Source organism: Theropithecus gelada, chromosome 1 (genome assembly GCF_003255815.1).
Source record: "Theropithecus gelada isolate Dixy chromosome 1, Tgel_1.0, whole genome shotgun sequence".
Classification (NCBI taxonomy): domain Eukaryota; kingdom Metazoa; phylum Chordata; class Mammalia; order Primates; family Cercopithecidae; genus Theropithecus; species Theropithecus gelada.
This window is the reverse complement of record NC_037668.1, coordinates 80,239,402-80,254,729: the sequence shown is the minus strand read 5'-3', so window position 1 is coordinate 80,254,729 and position 15,328 is coordinate 80,239,402. Positions and strand designations below refer to the sequence as shown.

General features: G+C 54.4%; 1 protein-coding gene across 3 annotated transcripts; it reads left to right on the top strand.

The window, feature by feature from the left end:
- The first annotated feature begins 1,761 nt into the window (after window positions 1–1,761).
- On the top strand, window positions 1,762–15,328 carry CC2D1B (coiled-coil and C2 domain containing 1B). 3 transcript variants are annotated; one of them, XM_025392945.1, is made up of 25 exons: window positions 1,762–2,090; window positions 3,542–3,624; window positions 5,102–5,246; window positions 6,243–6,346; window positions 6,724–6,882; window positions 7,307–7,432; window positions 7,623–7,782; window positions 7,973–8,151; window positions 8,324–8,399; window positions 8,501–8,608; window positions 8,701–8,831; window positions 9,100–9,172; window positions 9,396–9,526; window positions 9,963–10,080; window positions 10,163–10,335; window positions 10,735–10,860; window positions 11,427–11,485; window positions 11,567–11,683; window positions 12,031–12,104; window positions 12,214–12,272; window positions 12,431–12,482; window positions 12,942–13,041; window positions 13,183–13,273; window positions 14,225–14,269; window positions 14,636–15,328. In XM_025392945.1, the coding sequence occupies exons 2-25, from the start codon at window positions 3,559–3,561 to the stop codon at window positions 14,684–14,686; spliced, it is 2,523 nt and encodes an 840-aa protein (XP_025248730.1). In that variant the 5' UTR covers window positions 1,762–2,090; window positions 3,542–3,558; the 3' UTR covers window positions 14,687–15,328. The 3 variants fall into 3 exon arrangements, with proteins under 3 accessions (XP_025248730.1, XP_025248729.1, XP_025248727.1); XM_025392944.1 differs by having other exon boundaries at window positions 14,225–14,354; XM_025392942.1 differs by having other exon boundaries at window positions 13,183–15,328.

The following is a 15,328-nucleotide window of genomic DNA, read 5'->3' as shown; positions in this document are numbered from 1 at the left end:
GCCGGGCGCGGTGGCTCAAGCCTGTAATCCCAGCACTTTGGGAGGCCGAGACGGGCGGATCACGAGGTCAGGAGATCGAGACCATCCTGGCGAACACAGTGAAACCCCATCTCTACTAAGAAATACAAAAAATAGCCGGGCGAGATGGCGGGCGCCTGTAGTCCCAGCTACTCGGGAGGCTGAGGCCGGAGAATGGCGTAAACCCGGGAGGCGGAGCTTGCAGTGAGCTGAGATCCGGCCACTGCACTCCAGCCTGGGCGACAGAGCGAGACTCCGTCTCAAAAAAAAAAAAAAAAAAGGTAAGCAATCAGGAGATGGAAAAGCCCTTTGTCCAAGTAAACTGGGAGATCTTTGAAACCGCTAACTACGAAACATAATTTAAAAGTTCAAGGCATAGGCAGGAGGGGAGATGGCAACGTTTTAGACAGAAGAAACTAATCCAGCAGTTTAAAATACATTTTAAAACTTTTTTTCCTTTCTCTTGGGTTTCAAGATATAACCTTGAAGCAAACTGCAAAAGCCTTTTCCCTTAGCCTTAAAATAGATCCCACATCCCTCCCTTTCTGACTGTATATACTCCCTTCACATTTATCTTACTGTATGCTAGTATTTAATTATCTGCCTTCTTAGAAGTTCCAAGGGCTAATCTTGAGACAGACAGACCAAGCCTGGAGACAGAGCTGCAAAATTCCAAAGATTACTTCAAGGTGGCTGGCTAGTCAACAGCGGGGCCATTGTGGAGATGAGACCAGCCCACACTCCAGGTAGGCTGGGACCCAAGATAGCCACCAGAACAAGACACACAGACGTTGTACTCTGTACAATTCTTGCATGCTTCCCATATCACATTTTCCTTTTAAGCCCTTCTCTTTCCCCCCAAAATCGAAGTGGTTACTTTAGATGGGAATCTGGCCACTTCCCCATTACTCCTCTCTCGGTTTTTTTGTTTTAGTTTGAGACAGGGTGTCACTCTGTCACCCGGATTGGAGTGCAGCTGACAGCTCATTGCAGCTTGGACCTCCGGGGCTAAAGCGATTCTTCTGCCTCAGCCTCTCCAGTAGGTAGGACTGCAGGCACGCACCACCACACCCGGCTAATATTTGTAATTTTTTGTAGAGACAGGGTTTCACCATGTTGCCCACGCTGGTCTCGGACTCCTGAGCTCAATCTCTTGTTAACTGGACTCTGCAAGCCACAGGGAGAAACCTGCATTCCTTAGAAAACTAGACTAGAGCATATTTACCGATGTTAAAGAGGTTGGTTTTGTATTTCCCTGGGCAAATAATTCTGAGCCTCCGTTTCTTCTAGAGATGATGTCCATCTTGCAGGATAGAGAACTGGTATAAGCTCCATTATGATAAGTGACTGACACAAGCTTGGCAGAAAAGGGGCACACTCCATTTCTCTCCTTATGCCATTTGATTGCACAGCAGGGCATGCGAGTGAGAACTTAGTGTTAGACTCTCTGAATTATTTAAGATGTGCAGCGAGCTCTGCCTGTCTGAAGTTTTCAACGGACCAGAAAATGATACTTTCAGGTGCTGAATTATTAAGAAAAATATGGTGGGCCCCATTTCCACTTCCCCAGACTTAAAGGACATGGACAAGCAGGCGAGCCCCGCCCCTGTCTCGCTTCCGGGGCGGAGCTTGGGTAGGCCCCGCCCTCTTGCTCGGTGGGGCGGGGCCAGGGCTCAAGGCGGGGTAGGTCCAGCGAGCAAGCGCTCAGCGCCTTGGGCTGCGTGAGGGAGGAGGCTCGGCGGAGAGGCTGCAAGTGGGCGAGGGCTGGGCCCCGCGACCTCATTTGAGCCTGCCAGTGGACGCCCGGGCGGAACCGCCCAGCGCTCTTGTCCCGCGCTACCTGCCCGAACGCGCCTGCGCACTGCGAACCCCGCCCTGGTGTCACCTGTCGGAGCCTGAGGGGGCTGTGCACATGCGCACTGCCGGCCGTCGGCTAGTGGGGTCACGTGTTGCGCGCGAGACGCCTCCCCGGCGGGCGCTTCCTGTCGCTACCGCTGCGGCCCAGGGCCAGCGGGAGCCCAGGGCGGTGCCGGGTGGGAGAAGGCCGGGGTTTGGCTGGGATTCACCGCGAGGTATGCCGCGTCCCCGCCCCTCGGCGTGGGGAGCTCTGGGGGACCGCGGGGGAGATGGAGGCGGCGCGGGCGGGGCAGGGCGGCGCGTCCCGCAGCGCGGGAGTGGGGGTCCCGTGTCGCCTCCCCCTACGGACTCCGTTGCCCATCTCTCCTGAGGCCTGGCTCTGTCATCGGGGCCGCAGCCTTGGAGTGTCTGACTGGCCTCGCTTTCACCTGAGCCGGGGTCACTCCCGGGGCCCTGCCGCTCACCTAAGTCCCGAAATCTGACACTGAGAGTCTCCCGGAGCGCCAGCCAGCTCCTCCGCCCGCTCCCCGCCGCCCCCACGCCCGTCAGCTGGTCTCCCCGCCTGGGCTGTGGCGAGATGCGCCGGCTTCCTGCCTTCACCACCTACCTCCTGTGCACCTACCCTTTGCCGCCAGAGTGGGGTTTCTGAAACACCGATCCGATCCTGCCACTTCTTTCCCAGCGCCCTCAGAAAAATGCCCAAACACTTTTCGGCTTAGAGGTTTTCATGTTGTGCCGCTTCCATCTCGGCTTGTGCATTCAGGCCTCACCGCTTATGCCCCAGTCATACCAGGCCTCAGGTTCCCTTGTACGAGCCAAGCTGCTCCCCACTTCAGAGCCATCAGGTGTTCCCTCGGCTAGGAATCCTCTTCCCCTCTTTCCTCCAACTTATTTGCGTGACTCAGCCCAGGCATCACCGCCTCGAAGGAGGCGGCTTTTCTCCCAGTGCTGAAGAAGGGGTCACCTCAGGGCACCCATAGCCCCTGGGGCAACCCCGTGTAGTCCATCTCCACCATATACATGGTCCTTGAGGGCTGAGACCGTCTTAGATTCATTCCTGCGCTCCCAGTGCCCATCACAAAGTCTGACGCAGGAGGTCCTGTGAATGACTGTGAGATCTTTATGGGAATCAGAATGCTGGGACAGCTTTCTCCAGAGCACAGCTGTGAGATGGAACTTTGATGAAGTGTCCTTGGATGATGAAAATGTTCTGTGTGTGTGCTGTCTGGTCATAGCCCCTTGCCACATATGGCTGTTAAGCACTTGGAATGTGTCTTGTGGCTGATGGACTGGATTTTTAGCTTTATTTCATTTTAATTCATTGCAATTTAAAATTAAATAGCCAGCTGTAGCTTCCATAAACACAGCTTTAGAACCTTTCTGAATTCTACCCAGCCTTCCACCCACCCTGAACCTAGAGTACTTCCTGAATGTGCTTTTTAAATTTGAGTCCGTTCAGAACACTCCCCAGTAAACCCGTTGACAGGTGATACCCATCCCTCCCATGGCCTGTGCTGCTTCAGTGCTTTAATTAAAGGTAATCCATCCTTTGGTGTTCAGCATTGCCTTCCTTGGGAGTTTACTATCCACACCTTACCACAGGTAGCACTGTTGGGGGCGGGGCTTATGGGCTACTCCAGCCTGAATCTCTGTAACTATTCCATAGGTATCTAGGCTGCCACGATGCCAGGGCCAAGACCTCGGAAGGGCCCTCAGGCCAGAGGCCAAGGGGTGGCCGCTGCCAAGCAGGTATGGAACTTAGCCTTCTAGGCTACTGGGTCGGTTTGGGGATGGGAGTCCCTAGACAGCTTAGGCAAACTGGATCACATGTAGTTCCCCCATTAGTTCAGAGACTTGGAGCAGTGTCTCCTGGAGGTGGCAGAGCCCTTAGGCACCCTCCTACTAGTCCCTGCCACACACAAGTGGGGAGAGGGTTCAGGAATCACCAAAGTTTAGGATGTTCTGATGGGACCTCTGTGCTCTCATGGGTTCCTCAGATAGGGTCACAACTTTGCTTGTTAGTGAGGGATGCCAGGGTGTGAGGGCGGTAGTCAGTGGGAGGATTTCACTGCCTAGGAACAGATGGCTGTGCCCCAAGTGGAAGAACAGGGGGGTTTCCTCACCAATTTTCTTCCTTTATTTCTTCTGGGCCTACGTCTTGAGATTTCTTAGTCCATTTTTACTGTCTTTAAAAAGGTAAGAAAGGAGGTGGGGTAAAGGGCATAGACTCAAGTCGCAAAGAGCTTGTTTTAAATTCTGACTGTCTCACAAGACTCTCAGTTTCATCTGAACATTGGGATAAAGACAGAATGTGAGCTGGGCACCGTGGCTCACGCTTGTAATCCCAGCACTTTGGGAGGCTGAGGCGGGTGGATCACCTGAGGTCAGGAGTTTGAGACCAGCCTGGCCAACATAGTGAAACCCCATCTCTACTAAAAATACAAAAATTAGCTGGTGTGGTGGCATGTGCCTGTATTCCCAGCTACTTGGGAGGCTGAGGCAGGAGAATCGCTTAAACCCGGGAGGCAGAGGTTGCAGTGAGCCAAGATAGCACCGCTGCACTCTAGCCTGGGCAACAGAGCCAGACTCTGTCTCAGGAAAAAAAAAAAAAAAAGGATGTACCTCTACCTACAGTAGTCAGATTCATGGAAACAGAAGAATGGTGCTTACCAGAGGCTGGAAGGAGGGGAGGAAGGGGGGTTAATGTTTAATGGGTAGAAAGTTTGTTTTACAACATGAAAAGAGTTCTGTGGGTGGATGATGGCGATGGTAGCAGGATAGTGTGAATGTCCTTATGCCATTGAACTCACCCTTAACAGTGGTTAAGATGATAAATTTCATATTGTATATGTTTTACCAGAGTTTTAAAATATAGGATCTTCTCAGAATTGTGAGAATTACCTGAGATAGTTAAGATAATCACAAAGAACACTAAGAACAGTGCATGGCAGCTATTGCTGTTAGTCGTAATAATGGTAGTGTGTTTTAAATTCTGACTCTCTCACAAGACTGTCTCAGTTTCAGTGTGGCCTTGCTGGGTTTTTTGTTGAGTCCCTAGGAAGGTTTCTCAAGGAGTAATGTTGCAGGCCTCAGTTTCTTTCTGCACATTGGGCCTCACAGGCTGAAGGAGCCACTGATGGGGACATGGAGAGTCCCAAGTCTGGCTCTGGAGCTGGGCTCTACCCTCCTTGTTGTGTGGTTCCTGAGAGTCCTGCTCTGCTCTCAGATGGGGCTGTTTATGGAGTTTGGCCCTGAGGACATGCTGCTGGGCATAGATGAGGCTGAAGATGATGAGGACCTGGAGGCTGAGCTGTTGGCTCTCACAGGGGAAGCACAAACTACAGGCAAGAAGCCAGCACCCAAGGGGCAGGGTGAGTTTGGACACAGGGCTGGGCTTGGTGCTGGGACAAGATGGGCACAGGCTGGGACAAGATGGTAGAGGGGTTCCCTTGCAGCTGGAGGGAGCCAGCCAGATCCCCTGGTCCTTCCAATACCCATGTACCTTCTGCAGCACTCCCTCCAAGAGGCGGCCTCACCTTGCTTCCCCACCTTGTGTCATGGCCTGGGCTGGCCCCTCCCCATTGTGGACAAATGTGTTTCTCAGACTGACTCAGGTCCCCATCCTTAGCCCTAGCCACGGTACTGGTGTAGGGTAGGGGCCCAGTTGCACAGACTGAACTGGGTACATAGGAAGTACATAGAAATTGTGTCCAGTGAGTTAAGTGAAATCTCCCTCCACAGCCCAGATGAGAACAGAGACTTTAGGCCTGGGAGGATTAGGAGGTCTAAATCTTCCTCTCTTTTCACCAGGAACCCTCAGAGAATTCCCCCGCCCATCCCCACCATTCTGTATGTCCCTGAGCTGAGGATAATGGGAGGACCTAGGAAGGGGCTCGCTGCTCCTGCCTTGGGGTGGCACAAGCCTAGGTTTGAATCCTAGCTCTGCCACTTACTAGGATTGCAGTGATAGGAAAACTAATGTTGGAAGTTTCTGTTTATTCAGTATATGAAAAGGGGATATTATCCATCTTGCAGATTTGTTGTGAAGCTCAATTGGACTTTGAAAATCTTTTCAGACGTGAAAGGTGTGGTTGGAAGTTGGAGAGAGTGGATGGTCATGTCTATGTCAGGCTACTGTAGGTGGAGGTGCAGAGAAAGGAGCAGCTTGTTGCTTGGTGGGGGGCCGAGGAAGGGTTCCCTGTTGAGAGTCTTTTGAACTAGGTCTAGAGGAAGAGCAGTTTTCCAGGTGGGCCTCTGCCGTGGGAGGGAAAGGGGATTTCTGTCTGGGTGGATCTACCAAGCCCCTCCTTTACTCATCCCCGACCTTACCTGTGCTGTGCTGACCTGCTGTGACCTTCTTCCCCCAGCCCCCCTGCCCATGGCCCACATCGAGAAGTTGGCAGCAGACTGTATGCGGGATGTGGAGGAGGAGGAGGAGGAGGAAGGGCTGGAGGAAGATGCAGAGCTGCTGGTGTGTCTGCCAGGCTGGTATCCCAGGGCTCTGAGGCAAGCTTGGGCCTGGTGGAGGAGAGGGCAGTGGAGAGAGGCTGGGGGTGCCCCTCTGTTCTCTGACTCTGAGTGAGTGCTTGCCCCTCCTGGCCGTACAATGGGTGGCGTGTGTCTAACTTCTGGTCTAAGCTCTGCAGTTGAGAATTCTCAGATTTGGAGTAATTACTGTTTTCGAGGCTATCCTTGGTCAGATTAAAGAAATGTTTTGGTGAAGGGGACTGAGGCACAGTGACTGATGTTAGGGAATATCGCTGGGAGAAAGGGTCCTTTACTCTCAGGTCATGTCGTGGGTATGGTCTTGAGGCTCCCAAGCTCCTGGGCTGTGTTTTGTCTCCCTAGACGGAGCTGCAGGAGGTCTTAGGTGTGGACGAGGAGACTGAGCCCCTGGATGGTAATGAGGCAGCTGGCCCAGGCGGCTCTGAGGAGGAGAAGGGCCTAGAAGACACTGAACCTCCAGTGCAGACAGCTGTCCTGACAGCTTCAGCCCCAGCAGCTCAGGTGGGTTCTGGCGGAGGGCCCCTGTGCCTCTGATGCTCCTGTGTGCCCAGACATAACACGTGTGTGGCCTGGCCTGCACGGCAAGGCCGCAGTCACCCTTTCCAGGACCCTCCTCCAGCAGCCGCCCCAAGCAGAAACTGAGCACAAGAAACTCCTCCGTGGCTGCCAGTCTCAAAGGCCTCTCTGTTCTCCCAGACCACCCCCGGGAGCCATTTCCTGGCTTCCACCAACTGGGGCTCTGTATTTGCCTCTGCCATGGCCTCTGGCCTCTCCAGTGAGCCTTTGCTTCCTGCCTTGAGGCTTTTAGGCTCTTCTTTCTCCTGGAGTCCCAGAGCTCCATCTTCTGGGGGCAGCTTCCGCAGAGGGAGAATGGTAGGCCTAGCAGGCCCTGGAGTGGCCAGGCCCTTAACCGAATTGTTCATAGGCCGGAGCATCTCAGGGGCTACACACTTTGCTGGAGGAACGAATTCGCAACTACCAAGAGGCTGCGGCCAGCGCCAAAGAGGCAGGCGAAGCCGCCAAAGCTAGGCGCTGTGAGCGCGGCCTGAAGGTGAGTCGGGCTAGGCTGGGAGCAGGGCAGGGGAGGGGACTTCATGGAAGGCGGCTGGTGGAGATTGCACCAGTGGAGGGGAGGTCACCTCACCAGACTTTGGGGGTGGGGGAGCCACCCCTGGCCTGTCTTGGAGCAGGGTCTGGGCTAAGATGGCTGGCTGAGTTTCTGGACCAGTTCTCTCCCTCAGACCTTGGAGTCGCAGCTAGCCGCTGTGAGGAGAGGCAGAAAGATCAATGAGGATGAGATCCCACCTCCAGTGGCCTTAGGAAAGCGGCCCCTGGTCCCCCAGGAACCAGCCAACAGGAGCCCTGAGGCAGACCCTCCAGCTCCCCCTGCCTTGGAGTCAGGTATCTGCAGATGCCCAAATCCTGGTCTAGTTCCTGGGGTCATAGCCCACAGCCTGTCTCCCCAACCTGCCACCACTGTTCATTACCATTGGTCACATCCTCCCCAGGACATCCTCAGGCCAGTGAGGTCCATGGGCACCTTCTTCTGTGACGCTCATGTGCTCTCTGGGGACTGTTTGCTTCCTTATAGACAACCCCTCCCAACCTGAGACCAGCCTCCCTGGCGTTTCTGCCCAGCCCATTTCAGACTCAGACCCAGACCCACGGGCCCTGCTGTCATCCCGACAGAGAGAGTACAAAGTGGCTGCCCTCAGTGCCAAGCGGGCTGGCGAGCTAGACCGTGCGCGAGAGCTCATGAGGATTGGGAAGGTATGGCATCTGGCTCAGGCCACCCACCCTCATTTTATAGATGGGGAAAACTGAGGCTCAGAAAGGGAGCTAGACTGAGATTGAGTGAGATTGGCCTGAGTGGGGGTTGTTTCAGCCAAGGCTCTTGGAGTCCCCCGGCTTTTGCCCACACCTGCTTTTCCAACTTCTGCAGAGATTCGGTGCTGTCCTGGAGGCCCTGGAGAAGGGGCAGCCCGTGGATCTGAGTGCCATGCCTCCGGCACCTGAGGGTCAGTATGTATCTGCTCAGGCTGGGGTGGGGTTGGGGAGGAGTAGCAGGCCTGGGGCTGACCAGGCCCTCCCACCTACACTTCTACTCTGGGTCCCCCAGATCTGAAGCCCCGGCAGCCGTCTCAGGCTCCCACAGCACCCTCAGTCATTCCCCCAGCTGTGGAGCGAGTGCAGCCAGTGATGGCCCCTGACATCCCAGCAACCCCAGGTAGGGCAGGATGGTGGGACTGTGGTGTGGGGACCTGCAGGCATTGGGGGGCAGGCTGAGCTGATGCCCACTTCTTCCTTCTTTCCTTCAAGTGGCCCCTACAGAGTCACAGACAGTGCTGGATGCCCTGCAGCAAAGGCTGAACAAGTACCGCGAGGCAGGCATCCAGGCCCGGAGTGGTGGGGATGAGCGCAAGGCTCGGATGCATGAGCGCATTGCCAAGGTGGGCCCGCGGCTGTGCAGCCCCTGCCTGTGCTGGCCTCTTCCCTGGCTGGGTGCTCTGTCTCCCTGGTCCTCTGGCTAGTCCTCATCTTTTCTGAACCTTCATCTCTTTGTCTCTCTGGGGCTCTTGCTGCCTCAAGGATCTTTTTTTCTCCCAGGGCTGCTGTCTTCCCACCAGTCTCCGTCTCCTTGCCCCACTGTGTGTCATGTTGGGCAGGGGGCCTATGGGCTGCTGCCAACCACAGGCCCCTCCCTTCCTTCCCTTGCAGCAATATCAAGATGCTATTCGAGCACACCGAGCAGGACGGAAAGTCAACTTTGCTGAGTTGCCTGTTCCTCCAGGTGAGTGGGGCATGGCCTAGGGGTGCTGTGAGGAGGTGGTCCCTGGGCAAGAAGGGAATGGGGGACAGCCAGTGGGGATGACTTCTCATGCATCTGCCTTCCCACTGTGGAGCCATCCATCCCAGCCATGCTCAGCAGAGCCATGCCCCAGACAGAGCCCTGGGTAGCTCTGTGCTGCTCTGAGGCTGCTCCCTGCCCCTCCCATGCTGTCTCTTTCCCACAGGATTTCCCCCTATCCCTGGCCTGGAGCCCACTATGGGTGTTGAAGAGGACTCAGTGGCAGCGACATTGGCAGCTGCAGAGAAACTGGCCTCCGCAGAGGATACAGGCCCAGCTGATGAAGACGAGGACGAGGTTTGGCTGAGGGATCGACTTCAGGGCTGGCGGGGAGAATAGCAGGTGAGGGGTAAACCCAGACCCTGTTGTCCATACTAACAAGCCCAATAAGGTACATATTCTTTTCTCCACTGTACAGAGAAAAAACTTGTCCAAGGACACCCAGCTAGGAAATAGCAGAGCTAGGATTCAAACCAAGGTCTTTCTGAACCCAGAGCTCCGGCTCTGTCCCCATTATCCTGCAGTCTGTCTCCTGTTGGGGAGGTTAGATGTGAGAGCTTCTGAGGCTGCTTCTAGCTCTCAGATCTTTTAGGGCCCAGGAAGAGAAGCCACCCATCTCAGGTCACACAGTGATTTAGTACAGTGTTAGGAAGATAGCCCAAGCAAGTCTGGGAGCCACCTTGGCCATGCTGGGGAACAGATCCCCTCCTAACAGCCTCCTGGGCACCTGCAGGGTGAGCCCCCAGCACAGGCCCCAGTGGCCAAGAAACCTGCACGGCCCGCGGTCCCTTCATCTCAGCCCCTGCCTGAGCCCAAGGCCTCAAGTTCTAAGGAGTCACCTAGTCCATCTGGTGAGTTGGGGACAAGCAGGGTAAAGAACTGAGGGCCTAGGGAGGGCAGGTGTGGCCCTAACCAGTAGCCTTCTCCCTTCAGTGCGGGAGCAGCTGGCACTGCTGGAGGCACGGAAACTGCAGTACCAGCGGGCAGCCCTACAGGCCAAGCGAAGCCAGGACCTGGAGCAGGCCAAAGCCCATCTGCGGGTGGCCAAATGTCTTGAGGCTCAGATCATCCAGGCCCGAGCTGGCAGACCTGTTGATCTGTCCAAGGTGAGTCCCACCTGGTTAACCACCAGGACTTCTCAGGCGGAGAAGGTGACTGGCAGGCTTGACAGGCTGTGAACGAGGGCAGCTTCTGGGATGAAGTGGGGTTTGGACAGGACATGATGACAGCTGGGAAAGAGCCTTTTGCTTATACCCCTCTAACTCACGGCCCCAAAGGAAACCAGGAGAAGGGAAGGTGGGCTGCCCGTGGTCAGAGATGACAAGGCTGGGCCAGGCCATGAGAGGCAAGAGTGTTATCTTGGGATAGAATGGGAGGCGATGAGTTGTCATCAGTGGACTGTAGTAGAAGCTGAGGAATTGTTTAGTTTGGGTTCCTGCCTTTGTTGGACTTGGTAGAGGAGTAATCTGACTCTTGGGGCCCGAGGGGCCTTGTGACCTGGGTAGGTGCCTTCACCCTTGACGGATGAGGAGGGTGACTTCATCCTCATCCACCACGAGGACCTGCGACTCTCCCAGAAGGTGGAGGAGGTGTATGCCCAGCTGCAAAAAATGCTTCTGGAGCAACAAGAGGTCAGCAGGCCCCTCGTCTGTTCCTCCCCTCTGTGCCCACAGCCTCCCCATGGAAGAAGGCCTGGAGCTCAGACCACACGGCCCTGGACTCAAATTCTTACCTCTTCCACTTACTTGCTGTGTAACTTGGGCAAGGCACTTCCCTCTCTGAACTATATTTTCCTCATCTGTGAGATGGGGTGATAATACCCCTCTTTCAGGGTGGTACAGAGTTCAAACAATAGAGAAGAGGGAAAGAACATTGTGATGTGCGTGTATGTTTATGTGTGTATCTATCTGAACTGCCACCTGTTCTGGAAAGGCTGCCTTCTGAGGGGATGTTTGAATTAGGTTTTGATGGAAGGAGTTGCTAATTTGGGGAATGGCTGACCTCAGAAGAGAAAATGGCAAAAGTGTAGGCAGAGAAACCTGATGGGACTTGGGAGTAGTGCCCTTGGGGTTGTGTTATGGGAGGAGAGAGGTTAGGCTACAGAGGAAGGTTGAAACTTTAAGAAGTCTACCCTTGAATGCCAACCGAGGCAGGTCCTGCTCTGGGCTCAGGAGTCACTCTGGGCCTCTGTTTTCAGAAGTGCCTCCTGTTCTCCAAGCAGTTCATGCACCAGGGCAACGTGGCTGAGACCACCCGGTAAGTGCAAGGGCTGGGGCTGGGCACCTGGGGTGGGGAGCAGAAAATCCATCATCATGCTGACGTACCCATCCCTGTCAGATTTGAGAAGCTTGCTCAGGACCGCAGGAAACAGCTGGAGATCCTGCAGCTGGCCCAGGCTCAGGGCCTCGACCCTCCCAGCCACCACTTTGAGTTGAAGACATTCCAGACTGTGAGGTACCAAGGCCTAGGGAAACAGGGGCTCCAGGCAGGGAGGGGCAGGAGGCTGGGAGCCCAGGCCAGAGACTTCTACCCCTTTAGTGAGGCTTGCCAAGCCTAGCCCCCCTGTGGGCACTGGGGCTGCTGAGGAGTAGGACAGGGTGCATGCCAGTGAAGAGCGCACAGCTGTCTAGGTGCTGTGGAAAGAGCTCTGGACCAGAAGTCAGTGACCAAGGTCTGCATACCAGCTCTGCCTTCCCTCCCTCCTGTCACCACCCAGCTGAGCATACAGGCCCTGGAAGAAGGAACCTTGTTCCACCACTGTCTTTCACTTTGAGCATTTTCTCCTTCCCTCTTGGCTCTAGGATCTTCTCCGAACTCAACAGCACAGAAATGCATCTGATCATTGTCCGGGGAATGAACCTCCCAGCCCCTCCAGGTAACCCTAGGGCCGCCCCTACTCCAGGAGGCTCTTGCCCGGACACTCCACCCCAAGTGCTAGGCTCCTGGCCACTCCCTCTGACTTGACTCCCTTTTCTCCTTCCCAGGGGTGACTCCGGATGACCTGGATGCTTTTGTGCGGTTTGAGTTTCACTATCCTAACTCGGTGAGCTTCAGGTAGAAGTAGGATCCTCTGAAACCCGCCTTGCATTCCAGGACCCTGTGCTCACTTTCTTCCCATCCCTGGGAGGCCTGGCTGCAGTGCTTGCCCTGTGTGCCTCTGTGTTTATACGCTGTCCTGACTTCTCCCTCCTCACTGCTTAGGACCAAGCTCAAAAAAGCAAAACAGCTGTGGTGAAGAACACAAATTCTCCAGGTGAGGGCCACATGTGGGCCTCTTTCTCCTCTCTCTCAGAGTGTGGGGGCAGCACTGGTGTTTCCAGAGTGGGTTCCCATCTATGCCCTTACTCGATCCACCCCGCTTGGGAGATAAAGGTGCTGTTAACATGCCTCTTCTGTAGTTGGACAAATGCGCAGAGGTACAGGGACTTGCCTGGGGCCTCATGGCAAGGAAGTGGTAGAAATGGGATATGAACCCGGGAATTCTGTATCCCAATTCCAAGTCTTTCCTACTTTGTTATAATCTATGTCTAAAAAGAGTACAAAAACTCACTTCCAAGGCCAGGACCTCGATGCTCTACCACCCTTTGGAGGCAGTCACCCCAAAATGCAGGTGGAGAGATCGGGGGAAGGCAGCCAGCCCTGGGCCTCCATTTCCACTTCCTCAGGAAATCCCGAGAGCCAAGCCCCTCCTTGCTTTCTCCCCCTTTGCCAGAATTTGATCAACTCTTCAAACTAAACATCAACCGAAACCACCGGGGCTTCAAGAGGGTGATCCAGAGCAAAGGCATCAAGTTTGAGATTTTCCACAAAGGGTGAGGCTCCCATCGGTCACACTGCCACGCGGGCTGGGAGGAGGGAAAAGCATTTGTCACTGCTGCCCCTGCATGAGCTCAGCCAGCACATTCCTGCCTTCCCTGCCCAGTCCAATCCTCTGCTGCTTCTTGGCTCCCCAGGTCCTTCTTCAGAAGCGACAAACTGGTTGGCACAGCACACCTGAAACTGGAGCGGCTGGAGAATGAGTGTGAGATCAGAGAAATTGTGGAGGTAGGGACTGGGGTGTGGGCAAGCCAAAGGGGTTGGTACGACAAGAGCCGGTATGCACTGAACACCACACCTTGTTGTAGGTTTTTGTGCTCATTACTTAATTTGAAATTCTCCACAAGTGTGCTTAGAGTAGGTGGAATCCTCATTTCACAGATGGAGAGGTTCAGAAGGTCTGAGAAATCTCATAGAGGGACCCAGCAGAAGGCAGCCTCCTTGTTTCCATGAACTCAGTGGATTCCACAGGCAAGGACTATACGACCTTGCCTCTGACAAATGAGGAAACTCAGGTCCAAGAGGAAAGGGGGTTCTGTAAGCTCATATGGTGTGTCTTGGCAGAGCCATGACCAGCTCCTTACTGATAACCTGTGTAGGCTGAGGCTCCTCCCACTGCAGCACACCTACCCCTACTGCCTGCCTGGGGAAGTTGTTCTTAAGTGGGCCCTGGTCTCTATTGGAGCCACTGAGGGTGATTGGACTTCTTGGGCCTGTTGTACTGCTTTGTACCCTGACTGCCCCATCTTCTGCCCAGAAGAGGGAGTAGTGTGGTGAATGGGAAGAAACCCTGGGCATGGGGTTCCAGTGCTGACTTTGCCACATAGAGGCATCTGCTTCTCTGTCTTGGCCATTTGTGAAGTGAGGGTTTAGGTCAGTGGAAGGCTGCTTCTTCAACCAATGTTTCTTCCAGAAGTTGCCGTGGGGATTGAGGAGAAAATGAACAGAGCTCTAGCATGCTTGTCTAGATTTATTTATTACTTTTTAAATAAGACTCACCTAAAACCACCACCACTTCCTCCAAATACTGGGAGGGTAGGGTTGTCATGAATGGAGACTCCTGTGTTCATGCCACAGGACATCTTAGCTCCTCTCACTTCTTTCCTGGGAATGTAGGGACCTGCCTATTCCCCATCTCTGTCCCCTTAGTTACCATCTCCCTCTCTGTGGTCCTCACAGGTCCTGGATGGAAGGAAGCCCACCGGGGGGAAGCTGGAAGTGAAGGTGAGGCTGCGGGAGCCTCTGAGTGGCCAGGATGTGCAGATGGTCACGGAGAACTGGCTGGTTCTGGAGCCCAGGGGCTTGTGAGGTGGGCAGTTCTCTGGGCCTTTAGAACTTTTGCCCCCTTCTTTTACTTAACTATTCAACTCATATCTGGAGAGAAAACCTAGGAGTTTCTCATCTATGAGAAAGACCAAGAGGCCAAACTGTTGGGTAGGGCTTATGGGCTGAGTTTCTGATGTTCCTCAGTAGAACTGGGGAGAGAAGGTAACCTTCCAGGGTTTAACTGTCTTCAGGAAACCCTTTCTAAAATCTTTCTGTTTTCACTGCAGTTTAGACTGACTTCTTGTGCTTTGCACCCCTGTGTAGCCGATGGCCAGCACCAGGAGAGGAGTCAGGCCGCGACTGTGCAGGAGTTGACTTCCCCAGCTTTGCTGGCTTCAGAAGCCTTTGTACATAAGAGAGATGCTGCTACCCAAGCACCAAAGAACTGTTAAGCACGTGCACTACTGACCACAACCCTGGTCTTTCCTGTTGGCCCCTCCGGGGCCTCTACAGAAACAGGCTGGGTTCCAGGAGCCCATCTCCCTGCTGTCTCCCCCTGCCCCCAGTCTGGATGAGGGCAAGGACACCTTCGTTCCTCTGTGCCATGGAGTCCTGCAGCCCCTTAACCCCTGCGTGGCAACTGTGTATAGCTTACACCTGCCTCCAGTTGCACCACTTCTAGATGTGCCTTTAAAAGATATAACTGGGATGGGAGAACTTGAGGGTGACCGGGAACCTCCCCTGCTGAGGGTGGGGTCAGGGTTCCGTGACTCCAGTGGGCTAGTAGTAGCCTGTCCCAGACAACTCCATCACCCCAGCTCTGCCTGTGCCTTTATCCCTGACAGCTGCTGCACTAGCCTTCCTGCTTCCCTAAGGACTTAGTGGAGGAGGAAAGTTGTTTTTGGTACTACTTGGTGGGAAGTAAGGGGAAGGTTGGATCTTGGGTTTGGTCCACCCACCCAAGAAAAAAGACTGTTAACTGGAAGAAAAAAAAATATATATATAAAATTTTATGTA

Coding starts and splice junctions, on each gene's coding strand:
- CC2D1B (XM_025392942.1), top strand. CDS start 3,559: ATGCCAGGGCCAAGACCTCGGAAGGGCCCTCAGGCCAGAGGCCAAGGG. Junction 6,883..7,306: donor CTTCAGCCCCAGCAGCTCAG/GTGGGTTCTGGC, acceptor AATTGTTCATAG/GCCGGAGCATCTCAGGGGCT. Junction 13,042..13,182: donor TTTGAGATTTTCCACAAAGG/GTGAGGCTCCCA, acceptor TTGGCTCCCCAG/GTCCTTCTTCAGAAGCGACA.